The sequence below is a fragment of the Hipposideros armiger genome, unplaced genomic scaffold, assembly GCF_001890085.2.
Source record: "Hipposideros armiger isolate ML-2016 unplaced genomic scaffold, ASM189008v1 scaffold_21, whole genome shotgun sequence".
Taxonomy (NCBI): domain Eukaryota; kingdom Metazoa; phylum Chordata; class Mammalia; order Chiroptera; family Hipposideridae; genus Hipposideros; species Hipposideros armiger.
Window position 1 is genome coordinate 423,920 of NW_017731371.1, and position 21,944 is coordinate 445,863.

At 41.3% G+C, this 21,944-nt stretch overlaps 1 protein-coding gene across 5 annotated transcripts in view; it reads left to right on the plus strand.

Annotated features, from left to right (window-relative positions):
• The window catches only part of ZNF475 (zinc finger protein 475), a 51,738-nt gene that overhangs the window by 16,221 nt on the left and 13,573 nt on the right, over positions 1 to 21,944 (plus strand). For 3 of the 5 annotated variants that reach the window (XM_019635283.1, XM_019635282.1, XM_019635284.1), the window contains exon 2: positions 8,044 to 9,291. In XM_019635283.1, the coding sequence (XP_019490828.1) occupies positions 8,257 to 9,291 (1,035 nt within the window). In that variant the 5' untranslated portion in view covers positions 8,044 to 8,256. Of the gene's footprint in view, positions 1 to 8,043; positions 9,292 to 9,328; positions 10,549 to 21,944 lie in introns of those variants that run through there. The other 2 variants (XM_019635285.1, XM_019635286.1) reach the window with 2 other exon arrangements.

The following is a 21,944-nucleotide window of genomic DNA, read 5'->3' on the forward strand; positions in this document are numbered from 1 at the left end:
GATAATGATTAACTTGGTCCCATCACTTCTTATCCTACTTTCTCCAGAATATAATGGAGTTCAAATAAAAGCCACACTTTTCTAGAGGTGAGCTGGTTGGCATTGCCTTATCCCTCCAGAGCAAATTAGCAGTGGCCTCAACCACAGGATGCCACCTTCTTTACTCACTTCCTAATGACACTTTGTCCTTATTGTGTTGGATCCTTCTAGACTTAAAATGGAGACAGCCAGGTAATGGAAACAATGAAACAAATTGAAAGAGAATACGGAAGGTGTGAAAGAGCTTCCTGAAAACACAAGAAAAAAATCAGAATCCATAAAGTTGATTTTAACTTGAATTCTTCTCATGAAATATCCCAATCTTTCTGATCCTAAGTATGACAATACATGTGGATCTTCCTTTTGTTTACTAAAGGAAAACAGAATGAAGCAGTTGATACGCTGACTGACTTTTTTGCTACTTGATAGTTACTGGGTATGGGGTGGAAGGCGGCTTTTGGTACATTTTAAACCACAAAAGCATTCAACTCTAAGCTCAGAATGTTTGCAAATAAAGAGCCATCGCCACATTTCATGTTGGGCTCGGGCTCTGGAGACATGGACGATGAGTGACTTCCATCCAGAGACTCCTGCTAGTGGTTTCCTCCAGCAGATGATATCCCATGTAAGACTCCCAAGCAATGAAAGGTTGCAGTATGGAGAATTCTGAACCATCAGCGAGCTCAAACCATCGGGCCTGTGAAAGACTGCCTTGTTCCTGAGATTGCAAGATGTCAAAAGGGATGACAATAGCTTTTTGATGACTTATTTACCTAGGATGAGGAGAGATGTGGAGAGAACAGCAACAAAAAGCCATGTTTAGAAACAGCTTTCAGCTTGTGGTACATAAACTCCCAAGTCTCCAGAGTCATGACCAGACCAGGGAAGTCATGCCGAGCACATCAGAAAATAGAGGCACATTCATTACAGACAGAGCAGAAACCCAAGCCTGCCTCATGGGCTTAGCCCTGTTTTTGACTTTCTTCCCAGGGACTTTCCTCACAAACAGCTTTGGGTGGAGAGAGCATTATTAACAACGGGTGTTGATGTCTGTAATGAATGGTAATGACGATCAATTTAAATGTTAGCCAGGCTCTGGGAGGCACCAGCCTCCTGGAGGTGGATAGAGCTAAGGCACCACTTTGAGGCTGTTGTGGGGTGAGTGAGTGATGTGGCTAAAAAAAGGCTCCTCCAGGGTACAGTGAGGCCCATCTCTCATATGCCAATCTGTCCTGGCCAAGCCGCTCCCTTCAAGGGCAGCTGGATTCTTCATTATGTTTGTTTCCACCTGGATTCATTAGCCCGGTGACGACACCTCTGATACTGCCACTCTGTGGCTTGGAAGTCTGTGCTAAAAATATTGCACTGAGTTAGCACTCTGAGACAATAAATCATGATCATGAAGACAATGGGAACTCTGTGCAAGCATATCACGTGACAGGGACTAGTAAACACATGCATCTATTTTCAATTTTTAAAAATTTAATACTGAAACAGGACTATTTTTAGTGTTCCTCCACTATTTTTTTTTTAATCATAGTACATCAATTTTAGACACATAATGGATATCAGGTATCTCATCCTAGGTTGAGAAGGAGCGATTGTGCTGTTCTTATGCATTTTCAATTCGAACGAATTTAGCAGTTATACTTGACAAAATGGTCAGCTTGGTAGAAAGAGCTCACCTGATTCTGTAGTCCCTACAAGGAAGCACAGCTCTCTTATGAAGTATTTTTAGCCCAAATCTTGGCATTGTTAATAGTTTGTTTATGGTTCTTTTTACTGACAGATTTTTTTTTTTTAGACAAATAGCTTAAGATATCCAACATTCTTCATCTGGGGAATCATTTAATGGTAAATCAAGGACCATTGGCTTAAGCACAAGAGTAGCTCTTACATTATTGGATAGCTAAATAATTATGGGAATGCCTCCATAAAGTTCAGATGGTCTCCAAAACACATTTCTTACCCATTTGTGTTTCCTTCCTTCTATCATCTCTCCTGTGGCTGATCTCTAAACACTGTCTGCTCTATTTATTTTTTCCCCTCTCTAAAATTAGATGTATCATTTCCTATGGCCCTTCAGTAATGCATGAAAATTCCTTCTCAGGTCACTGATTCTTTCTTTTCCCCTTGGATATTTCCCTCCCTTCTAGAACCAAGTATTTCAGCATCACTCTACTTTCATTAGGGACTTTCCTTTCTGAATTTTTATGAATACATGTGTCTTGCTTCTAGTAATTACCTCCCATAGAAAAGACTTCAACTGAGTTCTCAGTTTCCTGAAGTCAAGTGATCCTTGAAGTGATTTTCATATTTAATTGAGGAAAAAAATGGGATAAAGGGACATTTTAAAGCAAGGATCACAAATGGTCACAAACTCAAATGTCTGAGAATCAAGCATAAGCTATAAATTAATGGTTCAAGGGGCCGATGTGGAATTTTGGAAGAGTAAAGACTTGCTCTGACCTATAGGCATAGCCCTTACTCGGCATCACCTTATGATGGATGTTGCCACATTGGCGTGTAGGCTCCGTATGGCCAGATCGTCCACTTTTTCAAAACAAACCAAAAATCCAGACTTTTGTGTGAGATCTCTCAATTTTAAAGTAATGGCAGTTAATTCAAACATTTTTAACTCTATCCTTGCCAAAAAGAACATTTCTATGGCCTATAAACCATTGTTGTAAAGCCTTGAGAATGAACTTTTTGGAAAAGGGCTGTGTTATTGGAATAGCACTATCCCAAATGTCAGAAAATATTGTATGTAGCCTTGTTTATTGTTCAATGGCCTGACTCCCCCATTTCTTTTCTATCTTTTGAATTCCTATACATTGTAGGCCTCTAATATGATTATACAGATGCTGTCCATAACCAGTTCTCCACCACTCTAAATGTCAATATTACAATTACATGGTCATACCTGTGTGGCATTCATGATTCTTGAACTCTGTGATTTGGATACTCAATATAGAGTGAAAATTATAGGCTCAATCTGACAACAGCTGTCATAGGGTGATATTTTGAGCCTCAACAACATAAAATGTATTTCCAGAAAGCTCTACTTAGAAGTGTAAAGAGTTCATTTCTCCCATTTTCTGCTTCCACAGCTGTCCTAACATCATAGACTATTATGTCTATACTTGACAGACTAAATGAAAGTGAAGGAACTTATTTGTTGGTTTAAAATTCTTTACAGTGAAAAAGGGACAAGAAAGGGGACATTTTTCATTATCTTCAAAATCAGCATGGAAATGCCAATATGGACAGCCATATTCCTTTGAAGCCATATGCCTTAGGCTAAATTATTTGCATTTTTTATGTTTCAGATACTGTTCCTGTGTTTCCCAAACCATATCACCTCCAGTTCCCTGTTGCTGTCACATGGCTTTTTGTATATTCACATCAGCATTACTGAGGACTGCTAATGCCCTGGCCATGCGCCACCCAGAAGGGAACGCGGAGAACCAGCAAGAGTGAACCTAACCTGTTCGCCTCAACACTTCCTGGTCACTCTTGATCTATGAATGAGGTCATTTTATTTTACTCCCTCTGTGGCAGCTGAGCAGTCAGCAGCAGAAGAGTGTCATATAAAATTTAGGAAAATGTGGCTATGCCTAAAATGGCAGGTTTCCCCCTTATGATTTAATTCAGTCACAAATGGAAGAGCAACATTTTCTAGCTCTTGAAGCATGATGCTGGTGTAAAAATTACAAAAATATGTTTCAGTGGTCTGAATGAGTTGAGGGTTGAATGTTAAGATAAACATATTATTTTCTAAGATGCTATAAAATAATTTATTTGAATTTATATTTATTGCAATAGTAAGGTAATGCACAACTTGACTCTCACAGATCTTTATTACTCGTATTCTGAGGGTGATTATATCAGTCGGGAGACAGAAACCACACCAATCATTTAAGCAGAGAGAATTTAATACAAAGATTTGGTAACCAGGACTGAAGTTGTTACCTAGGTAACTAGCAGGGCAAAGAAAGAACATTACTATCAAAAAGAGGTAACAACTACTACTCCTAGGGTGAAGTATCACAAGGAAGAGCTTTGAATTATGAAAACTTAGAAACTTAGAAGTGCCGTATGGAGCTGAAAATCAGATCTCCAAGAAGGTACAGACTGTCTGGTGATGCCTGGTCAGGGAAGGGGAGTGATTCTGGTTTGCAAGTGTTGGAAAACTGTAAACTGGTTGCAGCTGCTGTTACAGGAAAGAACTGCTTCTGCTGGGATGAAGAAATGTTGTTGGGGTGATGTTCATAGGAGCCACAAGCAGACAGGAAGCCTTTAAAAAGGACCAAGTCCTCTCTTCCTCCTCCAACTTTGCATTCTCTCTGCTGTACCACTATTGGCAGAGCATAACACACAGCCAGCTGGCCAAACAGAAATGGGGTATGCAGAGTCCCAGTGCCAGCATCACAAAGCAGAACGTAGAAAAGAACATTTGGAGTATTGAGACAATAAGTTAATAACTGGCACAACAATGATGCCTCCTAGCTCTTTCAAAAGCTCTTGGAAAAAATAGGTTTTTATTTTCCTGAAGTAAAATATATGATACAAATTCGTTCAAAAGAAAATTCCAGGAAAGGTTGGATTGTGAATCAATTTCTTAAGAACCATTGATTTACATTATCATTATTTACAGCTTCAAGTTTTTTATTTCTGATTTTTAGGAAAAAGTATGTATTGAATAAGTGAATTTTGCCCCCAAATATATACTTTCTCAAAAAAATGTTTCTCTTGTTAAAAAAAAAAGATCCTAAAATTTGGAATACTACTATTAGAATTAATTTTATGCTAAAACAATGACAATTATTAAAATACAACAGTATCTCAATTAGTATTAGGTTTTCATGTAAGACTCAAAAAGTGGCTGAGATACAAATAGACATTTCTTTTATGCACCTAACGCCCAAGGGAGGCACTTATATGGTGGCTCCAACATTATCAGGCACTCAAGCACATCCAGGTCACTGCTCTGTCATGTCAAGATTACATGAATATAATGTGGTCCAGTAAGGCTGCTAGAGCTCCTGCCATCACATCCATGCTCTAAGCATTAGTATGAAGAGAGGAAGAGGAGCAGGTTGTGCCCCTACTTTTCAAGAAGTGTTCTTACAAGTCCCACCCAATACTTCACTAGCTACAAAGGAGCCCATAGATGTAGCTGGGAAATCATGTGCCCAACTCAAAATTGGTGCCCTCTTAATTTGAGGGAGTTGGGCAGAAAGAATAACTATTGGTAGGGAACTGGCTGTCTCTGCCAGACTCTGGGAGGGATATTCCTCATCAGTCATAAGCCTTGGTGTGAATAAGTCTATTAGCTCCTTTTTGAAAGTGAGATCTCAGAGGTAAGGAAGACTAGAGAGTATGTGAGGGCTCTAGGCAGGGGAGAGTAGAGGCTGCTGAACTGAACAGGGTGGATGGAGGGTATTATATACAAGCCTCCTCCACTTTATAATTTTGCTCAGAGCCAGCAGCAACCCCAACTCCATCTTTCTTATTTATTCATTTGTCCATTTAAAGAATTTGGATTCTATACCAGCAGGGAAGGGGTCATGTATCACTTATATTTATTTTGTTTCAAAAGACAAAATTATTTTTTTTAAGATTTAATCATTTCCATTGTGTTCTTTCCCTTCTTTTATAGAGAAATACCTTCTAATGCTAAGATGGGTTTTGGATTTCTGTGGTTATCGTATTCATCTCTGTGAGTTTGTCTCTCTCTTCCCATGAACTCCAAAGCTCCTGGGAAAATAGCATCATATTGATAAAACGTGATGCCTTCCAAGACATTCTTTAAATCTCCTATGTGCAAATATGGTCAAAATGAATAATTCAGGCCAATTGGAGTAAACATTTCTCCATGGGTGTTTGGGGTGAAACTAGCTGACTTTGCAAAGCAGTTCTCTTTCAAAACTAGCAACATTTCTTTACGATGTGTCTGGGTGACAGGCCAATTTCTTAAGTAATTTAAATATATATATTTAGTGCGTTCCAGCACTTTTGCTTTTAGAACTAACTTACAGGGTATAGCAGCTTGACCATGCTGTGCCTTGTCACAATCACTGACAGAAACATCATACATTTTTCAGTTTCCAAAAAGATTCACTCCCAGATACCTCATCTCTTATATTTGATGCATTTCATCACAATAAGATAGAAATTTCAGGAGGACATTGGTGGCGGAAAGAAATGGTAGAAAAAGAAAAGATGAAAATTCAGTTGGGAGTTTTATGATGTTTGTTCTGTTTGCTGCAGGGAAAATATTTGTAGCACACACACACACACACACACACACACACACACCTGCGTGCATAAAGATCCATCCCTAACCAAGATGATGAAGTGACGGCAAACTGAACATCATCTGTCCCCTTTGGGCGCCCTTCCCTTTCACCCTGCACCCATTGTACCACCCCAGTTCCCACTCACCCATCTCCACCCCTATTTAGTAATGTCGATTTTCATTAAGGATGTTGGTGAGATCAGGAAAGAGATCTGTACTGCACATCATGCAGGGAAACATTTCATCTAGGAAACCACTTACAGCAAAATAAAATGATCCCTGTCACTTAAGGAAAAAACACCATCTTCAGGAGCCTCGTTCTCTCTCCTGCTTTCTCCATCTCAGAGGTTTTTCTTCTGCTGCGCCCTCCCCACTTTTGTCTTTCCCTTCTCCTAAAGGGGAGCATAAAGGCCGGTGAAGCCTTCGTTACCTCTCCATGGGGCACATGCATCGTCCACTAAAACAAGGAGAAAAACGAAAGAGAAGAAGCTCTGCTGGTGGAATTTTAGTCAGCATGAATAATGGAAAGAACTGTGTTGGAGCCAAAGAGAGCTGGAATCGATTCCCAGTTCTGTCATTTAGAAATTGACTGTCTTGGGCAAGTTACCTGTCTGTTCTGAATCACAGTTTCTTCGTTTGTAAAATTGAAATAATACCTGCCTCATAATCATTTGAGAACTAACAAATTATGTATATAAAAATTAGTATGATACCTGATGCATAGTTGACATTCAATAAATATCAGCTCTCTTACTTTATCATAAGGGAAATGGAAGGAGTTGTTGGGGCAAGTCATGGGGCTTTCTCAGTATTTTCATTTGCAGGGAACTGTGTGTGTGTGTGTGTGTGTGTGTGTGTGTGTGTGTGTGTGTGTGTGTGTGTGAGAGAGAGAGAGAGAGAGAGAGAGAGAGAGAGAGAGAGAAGTTTAGGGGAAAGTAAGTTAATTTGATTGCATTAATTTTTCCAGTGTGTCCTCTTCTTAACTACTTTAGATATCTTCAACTTCCTGGTGTCAAGAAAAATGGGACACTAAAATGGGAGACCCTTGGTGAACAAGAAATCAGAGCTAACAAAGTAGAATGGTTTGGGGGTTATTTTACTTTTTTGCTGATAAAACCTAATGAAATAATTTTACCAGTTTCCTTGTGTTCTCTAGAACCACTTTCTCTTTTGGATGCTGCTGATCAAGTGATACATTTTGTCTCTAAGCTTCATTTTCTGTGCTGGCCACGCTGGGGCCAACACATTCTTTTGTCACATGTGTTAATACCACTGTCTTAGGATCTGTCAGAATGAAGAATAACTTCCTTTTCTGTGCCAGATCTGATTTGATAGTCTTAATTGCAAAGATTCAGGCCTTTCTTGGCACCAAAATACAGGAACTGGGCACAGATCTCACAGCTGTTTTTCTCCTCTGTCGAGTACATTGCACAAACAGTGTTTTGATATTACCAGCACATACTTTCAATATGGTAACCGTGCAATTCATAATGGAAATTTTATTTATTTAAACACTAACTGAACAAAGCTTATGTGCTAGGTGCTATTCTGGTCAAAGAGTATATGAGGTAAAAAAAAATACTGTTTTTTAATCAATTTACAGTCTAACAGGTGTATGTGTAGGTGGTGTGTGTGTGTGTGTGTGTGTGTGTGTGTGTGTGTGTGTGTGTGTGTAAAATTACTAATCTATGTTTCCCCCACAGATCTTGACGCCATCTAGGGTTTAATGGGAACTTTCCAGCATTCCAGACTGCTGCCCTGAAATGAAGCTCTGAGTCACGGTCTTTGGGTTTAAGGTTCTGGCAACAATGTGGAACCCCAGAACGGCTAACCTGCCTGACCTTCACCCAAAGAAGAAGCCCCAAATGAGCCTGGCCTGGAATTAGAGCAAGCACTAGACAAAGGCCGCTTTGTGAATGGAAAGAGGAAAGGAACGAAGGGTTTCCAGCAAATCGCAACAGACGTTCCACCTTTCTAAAGAACCCACCTTCCTTATCAACCAAGCTGTTCAGTCTAGCAACTCCTTTTCTGGCCTTTTGCCAGACCCAGAGCATGTCAATCCTGGTGAAAAAATAAAGACAAACCCTCAGAAAAACAGACCTGGAACTGTGATACTCTTAAAACGGTCCAGTAAGAGAAGTATGTCGGCAAGCCAGCCCGGCCCCCCTGTGATCCTATCCCGCAGGCCTGGATTCCGGACATGCTATCTCTGTGGCCGAGAATTTGGGTCCCAGTCACTTGCCATTCATGAGCCTCAGTGCTTGGAGAAGTGGCATATTGAGAACAGCAAGTTGCCCAAGCACCTGAGGAGGCCGGAACCCTCCAAACCACAGCTGCTCAGCGGCGGCGGGTTCTACAACCTTCAGGCAGCAAATGAGGCAGCGTTTCAGAGTTCTCAGGCTCAGCTGCTGCCCTGCGAATTCTGTGGCCGCACATTCTTGCCAGATCGTCTTCTTGTTCACCAGAGAAGCTGCAAGCCGAAGGGTGAGAGGCCCGGAGCACCAAACCCCAACAGTTCTAATGACCGTACTGGTCTTAAGAAAACTTCTGGTGGCATCCCACCCCGACCAAGGACTCTCCTCTGCTACATTTGTGGTAGGGAATTTGGCACCCTGTCCCTTCCTATTCATGAGCCCAAATGCCTGGAAAAGTGGAAAATAGAAAATGACCGGCTCCCCAGGGAGCTCTGCCGGGCACTCCCACGGAAGCCTCAGCCCCTTCCAACTGGACAGTCCAGCCAAGGGAGGCCAAGTCAAGTTCAACTCGTGCCCTGCCCAAATTGTAGCCAGACCTTTGCCCCCAACCTCCTTCTGGTACATCAGATAAGTTGTAAAGCTCAACCAAGCGGGCCCCAAGTTCAGAATTTGACCTTAGGGAGTAAAAGTGGCCTAAAAGCATCCACTAATTCCAAGCAGCAAAGGAACATGGCCACACCCCCTGTGGCTGATAAGGTAATCCATGCCATCTGAGATGCACTGGGTGGACCTGGGGAACGTTCTGCCTCCAGGGGAATGAGAGAAAACTGTTCTCAACCCCTAGGATGGTGTCTTTCAATGCCTTATTTCTGCCACAGTGCAGCCTGTCCAAGCTGACCCCCTGTCGGACTCCAAGGGCTGTATTTCTGTTGGCAAAGTAGACATAAGAATGTCCTTGCCTGGTGGGTTCCTAGTTCTCTTCCATTCTGCTGCCTGAAAGAAAGAGAGATGGACTTCTTTCTACACTGATCCCTCAGACTGATAAACTTTGGGAGAGACTGTTACTTAAATGAGTCATTAATGCTATGTCTACATTACAGAACGATAATTCCCGTTCCAACAGCCAATATTTATTACCAGTTTATTTTAGTCATCTACCTTAGGAATTCATTTTTGGCAATGCTGGGTTATGCTGAGTTTATCTTACTAAAATAGAATCTGTGTCAAAAACCCCAAATGACTTTAGCAATAATTAAACACTGGAGCACTTGCAGAAATAGCCATGCACTGAGGATACAGCATGTTTCTTTTAACACTTACACGATTGTGGTATGTTGGCATTTAACCCCCATTTGGACACAAAAGCCACTACATGTGTGTGCATGGCTCTGGGAAGTGCTGAATTGCCACCACTGCTCTGGACCTTGTGTTTGGGAGGGATGTCATGCCTTGACCCCCCACTTGGGCGATTGTAAATAAGCATGACCCCAGGGGCCCCCACCTGTATGGTGAAGTGTTTTTGCCCTTTTGCCTGAAGTTTCGCCATCAACCAGAATTAGGGAAGGATGCTTATGAGGGTGGCTACCTATAAGACACGGTATGGTCTGTGGACTTGGTTGTAACATTAAGCCAGGGGAGTGAGTGTGCTGTCCTATATCACACCTGTCAGGGTGTCAATTCATGAGAAATAAGAAGTGGTCAAAGGCTTTTTTCTCTATGTCCTGCTACTTGAAACGCCCCACCTGTAGCATTCTTTAAATGGACTGTTTCTGTGAAACTAAGGTTACTCAAGTTGTTGTAAAGGGTTAAACCAGAGGTAGTGTGTGTGTGTGTGTGTGGGTGGGGGAACCTTTATTTTTAATCCGATTTTCCTTCCTTCCTTTGTTATTGCGTGATTTTAGCCAATGTCTAGTACTTTTCCATAACTTCCTTGTTTAAAATGAAATGATTATGGGTTTAGAAGATTCCAAGACAATGACCCTAAAGTCAAAGAGCCAGACTAACAGAAGCTGGGTAAGTTTTCCGATGAACATTGAAGAAAGAATGGCTAATTTCTTTGCTGAATGAAAACCCAAACTCTAAGTGTGTCATGAACTGCAGACTGGTCTCGTAAACATGATCTGTTTTTCCCATCTTCTGGCTGTTGCTTTTCTTCCAAAATGCGTGAGGTCTGGATTCAGAGAGCAAAAGGATCCGTGTTTCAGGGTCACAATGAGAGGCTCTGTTAGTGTGTGCCTTTGAGCCCTGTTTCCGGATTGTATGCATTTACTTCAGATACTCTCATTACAGATCTTCAGATAGGGAAGAGTGTGGTCAGGATTCTTGGGCTTGTTGTTGTAACACATACTTTATGCTCCCAAGAGCTGAGCCCAACAGGCTCAGCACAGCATGTTCTCACTCAGTTATGACTGCTACAAGAGGCTGGCCTGGGCCCACAGCTTCACAAGAAGATATCTTCTGACTCACCCTGTCATCTGGAGGGGAGGAAGTCAGAAGGAGAGGCCAGCGATGGCCCTGGACTTGTGCATTTAGATCAGAGTAGGGGGCGTCCTTCGGAACAAAGGCATCAAGAGGACATGGCTGTGTCAGGGCGGAAAAGGCACATGTCAGTGAGAAACTGGCACCCACTGCTATGAGAAGTGGGTTGGCCCAGTTCAGGACCACGCAAGCTTTACTGGAGGGCATAGAAAGGTCTGCTTTAGTTGCCAGATTTAAAGCAAGCTTGGTTTAATTACAATAGAGAAATCTAGGCAAGATTCTTGAAGCCATAGACTTCATTCCTTCTCTAACCAAGACATTTGCTATGCCACAGTGCTTTCAGCAGGAAGCCTCTCCTGGGTACTGTAGTTTTCTCTTTTGGTTACAATTTGATCCTGTCTATTACTGTTTTTCTTTCTTATATCATTTAAATTTTAGATAGTGCAGTGAATCATATTTTTCATGAAGATTACTGCCCTATGCATTATTAGATGTCAGGATTTCATCTGCCTGTGACAGCTGACTTTTGGCTGATGCACACGCATTCTTTTAACAGGTCAGATGTGGGCTTCATTTCTTCTCCTGTCAATTACAGCAAGTTCCCGCTAGAATCTTTGATCTAACTTCAGTGTAGAATCATCCATCTTGCCTGATGTTCTCAGGGGGCTCAGTCTTGTTATGAATTATGGTGAAAAGCCATTTTCAGAGCCACGCTCACAGTACCTGGAAAACAGTTCACTCCAGTTGGGCACCAATGACTGTTTCGCTGGCAGAGTGCATTACCCTCTGCTCAGAATGTTCTTCCAACATAGATTGGCACAGTTCTCTTATGACACAGATGCTTCTGTCACCTTTCAATCAAATCTAAACACAAATGCCACCAAGGCAAGTTCTCCTCCAGGACCTCGGTGGGCATGTCGCTTTAGCTCTGCTTCACCCTCTAAGCATTATACAGATGTGCATTGTCCCCTTGTTCTCATCCAAAGTATAGGGCTGAAGTCACTCTTTCTGATCTCACGGGGAAGTCATGAAGGGTATTACCCAGTCTGTAAGAGGAAGAAAGCCCTCAGTGTGGATGTTTATGTAGAAGGTCTCACTGCCCTGAGCTTGCGGAGGGTGTCACCAGCAGCAGTGAACTCCCTTTCTTTCCTCTCAAAGAACGAAAGTCTGAATAAGCAATATCCAATTTAGCAAGATTTTAACAGTGGTATTAATTCTAGGTGAAATTTTGAGGCATAATATGGAGAACCATAGATTATAATTTTGAATTTTAATATTGCATTTATTCAGTGAGATCCTTTGATGTCTATTTTAGGGAGCAGTTCCTAAGGGATGCTGGGAAGTACAGTAACAGAGGTCATTGTTGCTCCTTGTTTTAATGTGAGTGAATAAATTTTAATATTTATGCTAAATATTTGAACAAATATTGCACTTTTCTAGAAGCCAATAGTATTTCATTCTTTGGCTTTAGCTAATTGGAACACAGGTTGACACAATTAATTAAATATAACTATAAACTAAAATGAAACCTATCTTCATTATTTAGATAATGCTTGGGGTTATTTTCTCAGGATTTTGCTTGTAATATGTGAAACACTGTTCCTAAAAATCCTTTGCTATGTTACAAAGTAGGAATTATTTTTTTCTTTAGAGAAACTATCATTTCTATAAATGATTGTCTCTCTGAAAGTAGTTTTAAGCTGTCTTTGACATTTAGATGCTCAGGTTAGAGCTAAAATCCCATCAGATACCTCTTTAGAATCTGGTGCTGCCATCTGGTGTTTTAAAGTAATGTCTTCTACACTATCAAAAATATTGTATTTCTGTGTTTTCTCCAAATTATGTTTGAGAAGGTGCTCTTATAATGCAAGTTCAAATTATTTAGGGCTACAGCTATATATTAAGTTTAACATTAAGAATTCTGTTCTGTGGCTAAGTATCTCATTCTCTAAAGGCAAAACTCTCAAGAGAAAGGTCACAATGAGAAAGACTTAGAAGGACAAGATGGATGTTCTCATGTCAAATCTTTTGTGTGTGCACATGTACCTATTGGGTAAGAAGTATTTGGAGTTTATTAGGAGGCACAGAAGAAAGGAAACTTTTATTGTGCACCTTTATGATCAGCACGCTATATGATCTCATTTTAATCTTCATAATATTACTATAAGACACTTATTATTTTGCCCACTTTCCAGGTGGGGAGACTTAGGTTAAGCAACTTGCCCAAAGTCACACAGTGGGTTTGGTAATGGGTGTCAGAGTCAGATCTATCTAATTCCAAAGACCCATATCTTTTCATGTCACTAAGAGAGCAGCATATGTGTGGTACAAAAAGGGTATGGCTATCTTGCCAGACTGTGAATTTCAAGTGGGAGAAAGAGGACAGAAGTTTGTTCATTCAACAAATATTGATTGTTAGGCATCGACTAAGTACTAAATATAGACTCATAATAAAGATAGATATAGCTCTTGATCTCATGGGGTCTTATGGAGGAAATGATGTGAAAGAAATAAATGTAAAATTTCAAATTGTGATATGACTGTTTATGGTGGGAGTTGGCATTCAGGATCTTGATTAGAGAAAACCTCTGGTAGGAAGTGACATTTCAGCTCAGACATGAAAGGTATGAAAGCATTAGCCAAGAGTAAAGCTGTGGGGGGAGGGGGGGCAATGGCAGGAGGAGGAGACATTCTGGCCAAAGGTAACATGGGTAAAGGCCTTGAGGTAAGAAAGATCTTAAAATGGAACTAAGAAGTCCACATGTGGCCAGAACCTAATAAAGGAGAGGAGAGGAACACAAAATAAAGCTGTACAAACAGCATAGTCCCTTCAGCTGCTCTGTGGACCTAGGGACGTCAGTTGATTGCTATTGCAGGAATCCAGGTGTGAGCTGACGATGACTACACTAGGGTGTAGGTAGCAGAGATGGAGAGAAGGTATAATGAGTAGAACATGGTGATAGTTAGGATGTAGAGGGGTGAGGAAGGTGGTCAAGGACAACCCCGGTTTCTAGCTTGAGTAACTGCACTAGTTGTGCTATTTTCTAAGATGGGAAAGACTTGAGAAAAGGTTTGTTCTTGGATATTAAGATGAATATTTCCATTCTGGGCATATCAAATTCAAAATGCTTGTGATATAGCTAAGTGAGTAAGTCAAGCTGAATATATGTCTGGGTCTCAAAAGAGAAGACTGGGCTGCGACATACATTTGTACAGTATTAATATATATTTAAACATATGCAATATATATATATATATATATATATATATATATATATATCAGAATGAGTACAGTTAGAGAATAGACCCAGCGCTGAGCCCCAAGGCAGCACCATATTTAGGGGTTAGCAGGGGAGGAGCTGGAGCATGAGTGCCTGAAGACACTACAGAAATGACTAGAGAGGATGGCGCCATGGAAACTGGGATCAGAGAAAATGTCAAGAATAAGGGTGCAGAGATATATGGTCACAAGGTGTAAAATACAGCATAGGGCATATAGTCAATGGTACTTTAATAGCGATGTCAGATTGGGGGGGTTATCACTTTGTGAGGGGTATAAATGTCTAATCATTATGTTGTTTTGTACACCTGAAGCTAATAATAAATAAATAAATACCTGTGGAATGCTGAGAGGTAGAGTAGGATGAGGGCCAAAAAAAACTATCCATTTGATTTGGCAACATGGATTTAGCGTGATAACCTTGGAAAGAACACACTCAGTGTAGTGGTGGGGGTTGCAAAGCGTATGGATGATAAAGACAGGATGTGGTGTTAGAAGTTTGGCTTTGCAGACTAGAAGAGAAATAATGGGTGCGCTAGAGATAGAGATATTGGGTTAAGAGAGGTTTCTTTAAAAGATGGAACTTCTAGACTATATTTGAATGTTTAGTATCATGATCCAGTGGAGAGAGGGAAGCAGAAGAAGCAGGAGAGGTGATGAGGCAAGAGTAAAACCTGAAGGAGAAACAAGCACCAGGAAGTGGGACCCCAGCATGTTCAGAGGGTGGTGTGGGGGTTGGGGGGGGGAGATGATAGGAAGGGGCGCGTCTGGGTTTCAGGAGGAGGTTGGATATAGACGAAGGCAAGTTTGTAGGTTCATGTGGGAAGATGAAGGAGCTCAATGAAATACCAGGCAAGCTTATCAAGCCTATCACATGAGAAAAAGGTATAAAGAGAGAGGGAAAAGGCTCATTTTAGGGGTCTACTTAGTCCTTTGTCTCTTCATGCCTTTAGTTCAATCGTGTTCCTGAAATCAAGACTAAGGCTCCTAGAAACCTTTGCCTCTATGATTCCCACACACAACAATGACTTGGGAGTCTTTGGAGGTGGTAGGGAAAACATTCAGTGGGATCTTTCTGGCAGTTCTTACCCTGAAATCATCTTCAGTGGCCCAAGTTCACCTCCTCAGCTCTGCTGCTGTCATGGAAACCAGCCTCGACCTCACAAACTGCTCCCTGATGATGCTGGTAGCTGGACCACTAATATCCAACTCCATGTGCCACTTGTTTATCTTTTCTTGGTGCCAACCATGCCTGCACATCAGGGCAGCATTCTAGGATCCCACAGCTCTCAGGTGTACAAAGCACAAATTTAAGGTAACAAGACCAGCTCTCGTCTGCACTGTTGGGTCTAGAAACCGACCCAAAGGAATCTGTGTGTGTGTGTATTGCATTTGTAGAGTAAGTATGTGTTGAGGGTGGGGGAAAGTTACAAATTTTAGAGCAACAGTATCACCAGTGAATTTGTTGTATAGCTTCTAATATAAAAATTTGAAGGATAATACTTATCTGTACGAGTTATAGTCTAACATAATTATTTTTAAAAATCAGCCTCAAATTATAATTATATATCACATATCTGTGGTGGGAGAGACCATAATAGATATAGCTACCTTTCCCAGAGCCCAAAGACCAAAGCAAAAGTAGGTGGCCATTGCATTGGAGCACTAACATGTAGTTTTCTGCTTCTCTAGAAGGAAAAATACTGACTGGAACCCTGTGAAAGGAGACGATCACATATTACAAATTCAGATATTATTCAGGCCTAAAATGAACCAAACTACAATATGCTCAACTCTCAAAGAATGAATCTAGCTTAAATGATTTCATATGTCTTCATTAGCCAGCTTTTCCTTGTCACCCCCATCTCCCTGCCTCCAGTCACAAACACGACACCCGTATTTCCTACTGATAGATGCTTAGTAAATCCTTGTGTCATGACTGAATGAAAATCCATTGTTCTCAGAAATCTGAATTCCAAGGTCAACAACTAAAATCTCTCCCCAAATTCTTAGCATTTCACCTAAGGCAAAGCAATGCAACCATGAAGGAATTCCTATTGAAACAGAAATGATTGTCCTGTGATTAGAATCTCACTGCTAAATGTAAGGCAAAAGTTCAGCTTCATGACCAGGTAGAGCACTGAGAATCTTTATATCGTGTAATTTACCTCCTTACATCCATGATCTCTTTCAAATATTACCTCTGTGAGGTTGTCTAACATATAAAGAAATGTCCTACAAATTGAAGAAGGGCCTAATAAATCCAGGAACTCAATAAGTTTTCATTACACCTGCGCCAAGCACCAGTTCTGATGCCATGATCCTGTCATTTAAAATCCCCAAGAGATATCTATCCAGAGAAACCCAAGATGCTAATTCAAAAAAATATATGCACCCATGTGTTTATTGCAGCGCTATTCACAATAGCCAAGACTTGGAAACAACCGAAATGCCCATCGGTAGATGACTGGATTAAGAAACTGTGGTACATTGATACAATGGAGTATTACTCCACTTTAAAGAAGAATGAAATCGTACCATTTGCAACGATATAGATGGACCTAGAGACTATTATGTTAAGTGAAATAAGTCAGTTGGAGAAAGACAAATACCATATGATTTCACTTATATGTGGAATCTAAAAAACTGAATGAACGAGCAAAGTAAACAGAAGTGGTCTCAGAGATATAGAGGAACAACTGATGGCTGCTAGTTGGGAGGCGGTGGGGATGAGGGAGAAGGGGAAGGGATTAGACAGCATAAATACGTAACTACAATATTGCCACAGGGACATGAAAGACAGTTCGAGGAATATAATTAATAATGTTGTAAATATTTTGTAGGGTGTCAGATGGTTACATGTCTTGCTAGGGAGACTACATCATAGATGGGGTAGAGGCTTGATCACTGCACTGTACACCTGAAGCTGATGTTGTATAATATTGTATGTCAACTATAAGTGAATATATATATATATATAGTCATGGAACGTGGAGTATAGTGTGGGAGTGGAGTCAAGGGAATTGTAATATTATAATAGATATGTATGATGGGGGGTAGAGGGGCAGTGGATTGGGGGAGGGGGTTTGTCACTTCAAGGGGTAAAAAGTATAATTATTGCACTGTGTTGTACAACTGAAACTAATTCTAAAAATGTATTTCACAATAAAAAAATAATAATTAAAAAAATAAAATAAAATCCCCAAGAAGCTCTCACATCCCAGGCTACCTTTGTTTGAGCAGAGAAGATGAAAAGATAAAAATATCACTGGTCTGAGCCTAAAGCTTCAGGAATACAGAGGCAGAGGGGTAGGGCAAGGATAGGGAGGGACTGGGATCAAGAACTCTGATAAGAAAAGAAAAGAGAAAGGAAACTGTCTTCCAAGGTTACAGTTCTTTCTGGCCTATCCAAGGTGATAACTTTCTTCACTTGATTGCAAAACTTCCCTTGGCCTCCCCCCTGAACTGTAAGGGCCTTCCAATCAATATCCTTCTAATCAATATACTTTTAAGGAATCAGAAAAAAAATGAAAAAAGAAAAAAAATTCTGCTAAGAAACTGTATTCCTTTCAGAAAGAGAGAATCTTATTTGGAATTTGTTTTTTGATTTATAGTTTTCAGCCTCATATCTCAGGATGAGCAATTAAATAACCAAAATGCCAAGCATATATTCAAAATACCAATAGTTTATTTTTTTTTAAATCAGGTACTTGAATGTTCACAGCATTTCCAAATGAATGGCCAAGTCTTTCTTACAGTTAAAAGGAGCAAAACAAAGCCCCAGATCATAGGTAACTGACTCTCTCTCTGATAGCTGGCCAATCGGTTGGACTGGAAAAATTCTTTTACGTGGCACCAAGTGATTTCCAAAAACAATTTCATTTCAAACAATGATCCTTCCAGATGTGATATCTGGGTAGAATTGTTTGAAAACTCCAAAAGTAAATGTGAAATACCAGTGGTTCCTAGACAATCAAACTCTGCAATTATTGTGGTTTGAGACTGAACGAGGCAGTTACTCCTATATATTAAAATGCCACTTATACTTTGTCTGCATGTACAGGTCGTGCCTGGGGGAAGGGAAAGTAATGATACACACCCAGCCTCAGTCACATTTGTTGAACTTGTGCTTTACATGCCCACAGGCAAAATCCTGACTTGGGGAAATGAGTCTTTGGTGACCTGCCCTCATATTCTGACTTCCTTTTTCTTTCAACACCTGCTCTACCCTCCCTGCCCCTCCCCACCCCTACCCTTAGACATTGTTGGAAGGGAGTTGGGAGAATCTGATAAATTCCTTTGTAGAAAAATCTCTCATAGGACTATTTGCATTCTGAAAGAAGGTCAGGGAGAGGGCAGTGTTCGGCCCAAAGAATGAGCTTTTGCGGTAATAGAGAGCAGAAGTAGAAATTCTGCTAGTTTCTCTCAAATTCCACCCAATGGCTGACTCTGTACACACATAAAGCAGAGAGTAATACTCCGCTGACCGTGGATGACCTCACCCCCTGTTTCTAGAAGCAACTGGAATCAGATACTAGATGCACAATGAAACCACAGATCTTTGAGCAAAGTACTTAACTTCCGCCAGCCTCAGTTCCCCCACGGAGAGAGGCTGAAATGAAAGAATGTCTGCAAAGGACCTGTGATGGTGCCTGACAAATTCTCGCTTGTCAGCCCTCCCAACCCCCTTCATAGTGGCAATGCCTGTAGACCCATGAACACCAGCTCCCCCACTTATTAACTTCTCTGTGCCTCAGTTTCTCTGTTTATAACACACGGACATTGAGTCTTGCCCAGAGGATTATTATGTGAATGATTGTGATAAAGCATGTTAAGTGTTTAGTACAGGGCCTGGTACTTAGAAAGTGCCCGGTAATTGTTAGCTGCGACTTGGCCAGACATTTTCAATATTGGAATACTCGCAAGGATTTCTAAAAGAGGTTTTACTCTTCCTCAAGTATGGGGGAGAAAAACTGTCCCTCTCATCTCCCCATCCAAACTTCTGCGTTCTATGATATGCCCTGTGTACTTACCACAGACATTTCAATTATTTGGCCTAATCGAAGGGATCAGGAGTGTGGAAAATCCAAAACAGCAGCTAAGGTCCAAATTCTTTGTGCAGTTTTGTCATGCGGAAAGAGGAACGCTGTCAATGGAATGACACCCATTCCAACAGCTGCACATTCACAAAATTCCTTCAGACCCTGGCAGGACGGGCCCTGTTTTTGATAGCCTGGGACCCAGCTGGGAGTGATGGAAGCCAAAACTCCTCCAACAAGTACATGACTCCAAGATGAAGCATGGTTACTATGTGCATGTGGTCTTGGAAATCGGCCTCATCCCTTGAAGCCGGTGCTTCTGTAGCCTAAGGCTAGGCTTCAAGCCCCCTGGCAAGTTCGGTTGTCATTGCCTAAGTGCTTCAATTCAAAGAGAGCAGGGAAATTTCAGTGTGACACTCGCTAATGCATCACTACATACCTTTTTTTCTAAAATGCTTCCCCTACTACTTGGCATGCTGTTGTAATTCCACAGTTAGAGATTCAGTCCTTTGACTCAAAGTGCTGACTTTACAGGTGATCCCAGCTAAAATGGGAAGATTTCCCTAGATAGGTCACAAACCCTTTTTAGCCACTAGCACATTCATGCAAATTAGCCATAAGTTTAGCTCATTTCTTAGAAAAGAGATAGAAGGCAACTACCTTTTATTGGGGAGATAAGTGAGGAGAGGGAGTGGAAAAATAGGCTGCTCATGGTCACAAGCTCCAAAACTGCACATTGGGCAATAGGGAGTGGTGGAGCCTGTGGCATCCTGGAGAGTAAGTCCCACCTAAAAGATACTCATATTTCATATGTTTAAAAGCATTGTGCTAGTCGAGGAAAACATACCTGTCTGTTGACTGAAATGGCTGTTGGTCCATCCTTTTACAGTCTGAGATCCAAAAGACGAGGCAGAGGGGAGGTAGTTCCAGAGGGCAGGATGGGTGAGATGCTGTGACGATGGCAGGCTGGGTCCTGAGGGACAGCGTTGTGTGATAGCTGTGTGCAAGGACCACAGGCACACGTACTTCGTGACTGAGCATAGGGTAACTCACCCCAGCTGCCAACCGCCATTTGGATCACCTGTGGGAGTCTCTAGAACAATGAGGCTCAGACATCTGGGAGCCAAACCTTCTAAGAATTTTGTAGGGCCACAGAAATTCCAGGATCCTAAAGAGCTTCCACATCTGGAGAGTAGTTTTCAGAACTCATCAGTCTGAGTTCAAACAGACCAATGGGCAGAGAAGTGGAGAAAATGCTTCCTCCACTCAGCAGGTCCCTGTTTCTTGACTGATTTCGGGTGGAATGGGCTCTGTGCATGCCAGACAGGGATCTGTCAACCTGACTTATTGCCCCAGAGAAAGAGCTGAGGAAAAACTAAGAAATAGTTCCCTTATAAAGGTGGTGCGTTAAGCGTGGTCATTCCCACTGTCATGGCCAGTTCCCGATTCTGAACCTTGCACAGTGGCTGGCACAGTGCCTGGCACATTGCCTGTGACTAGAAAATTCTTCCCAAGATGCAGCATCTGGGCCACAATTGTCCTGAGAGACAGCCCTTTCCTCCAGATGCATTTCTATTTAAGGTCTCATCTCCCGAATCACTCTCAGCTGTGTTTTCAGCCGATGTCTCTGGTTTCTTTCTGCTCACAATGCAGCTTGAGTACCAATATTTAGAATCCCATTGCTTTACTGGCTTTTATGAAGTTGAAAGATCTTTGATTGAACCCAGAGATTTACAGACTGGCCATTCTGTGCTCGTTTCGTCATGCTCCATCTGAGAAACAAAGTACCATTAGCACGTAGGGTTGGTTCTAGGTCGAGTCCTGAGACAAGGTAAGAATTGTCATGTGTGTCTCTCCCATGGCCCCCATTTTTAAATTTTTCATGTTGCGACTTGTATCATTACAGATTAATGATCACAACCAGAGAGTTTAAAGTGTTTTAAGGTGGAGCATCTTTTTCTAATTTACTCGAAGTCATGGTTCCATTTCAGCATGCTTTCTCACCTCTGGGTTCCTTGATTTCTCTCTGACTCTTAGGTTAATGAATGTCCCCAAATGAGCACAGGGCAAATGGCTGTTTTGATGCAGGGATTATTATGATGCAACCTAAAAAAAAAAGCTATTAAACTTTCTACATTTTTCTGTTTGTTTTCAAGTAATGTGCAAAACATGTTACTTGCAGGAAAGAGCCAGGCATTTCATTTGCATACATACTTGGTAATAAAAAAGGCACCTTTTACATTTTGGTATGGCTGCTTGGGCACAGCCCACTAAAACCTCCTTCTCCAAAACAAAACAAAACAGGCCAACTGCCTCAAATAAATCCAGCCCACTACTGCCTTCCAATGAGTGAACATGGGAGGTTTCCTTCCTCTGTTCCCTGGTAGTACCAGGCTTGTAATGTGCTTGTGCTCATGTCCTTCTAGAGCCAAAGCTCTTGGCACTCTCTTTCTTCCTGAGAGGAATGAGCCTGAAGATGATAATGTTAGGCCGGAGGGAAGTCAAGGTCAAAGCTGAAGAAAATGGAAAGGAATGAATAGCTTGAGGCAGAGGGAGACTTTTGGTATTCCTGAAATCAACTGAGGAAAGTTCCAGACCTTTTATGTCTTGTA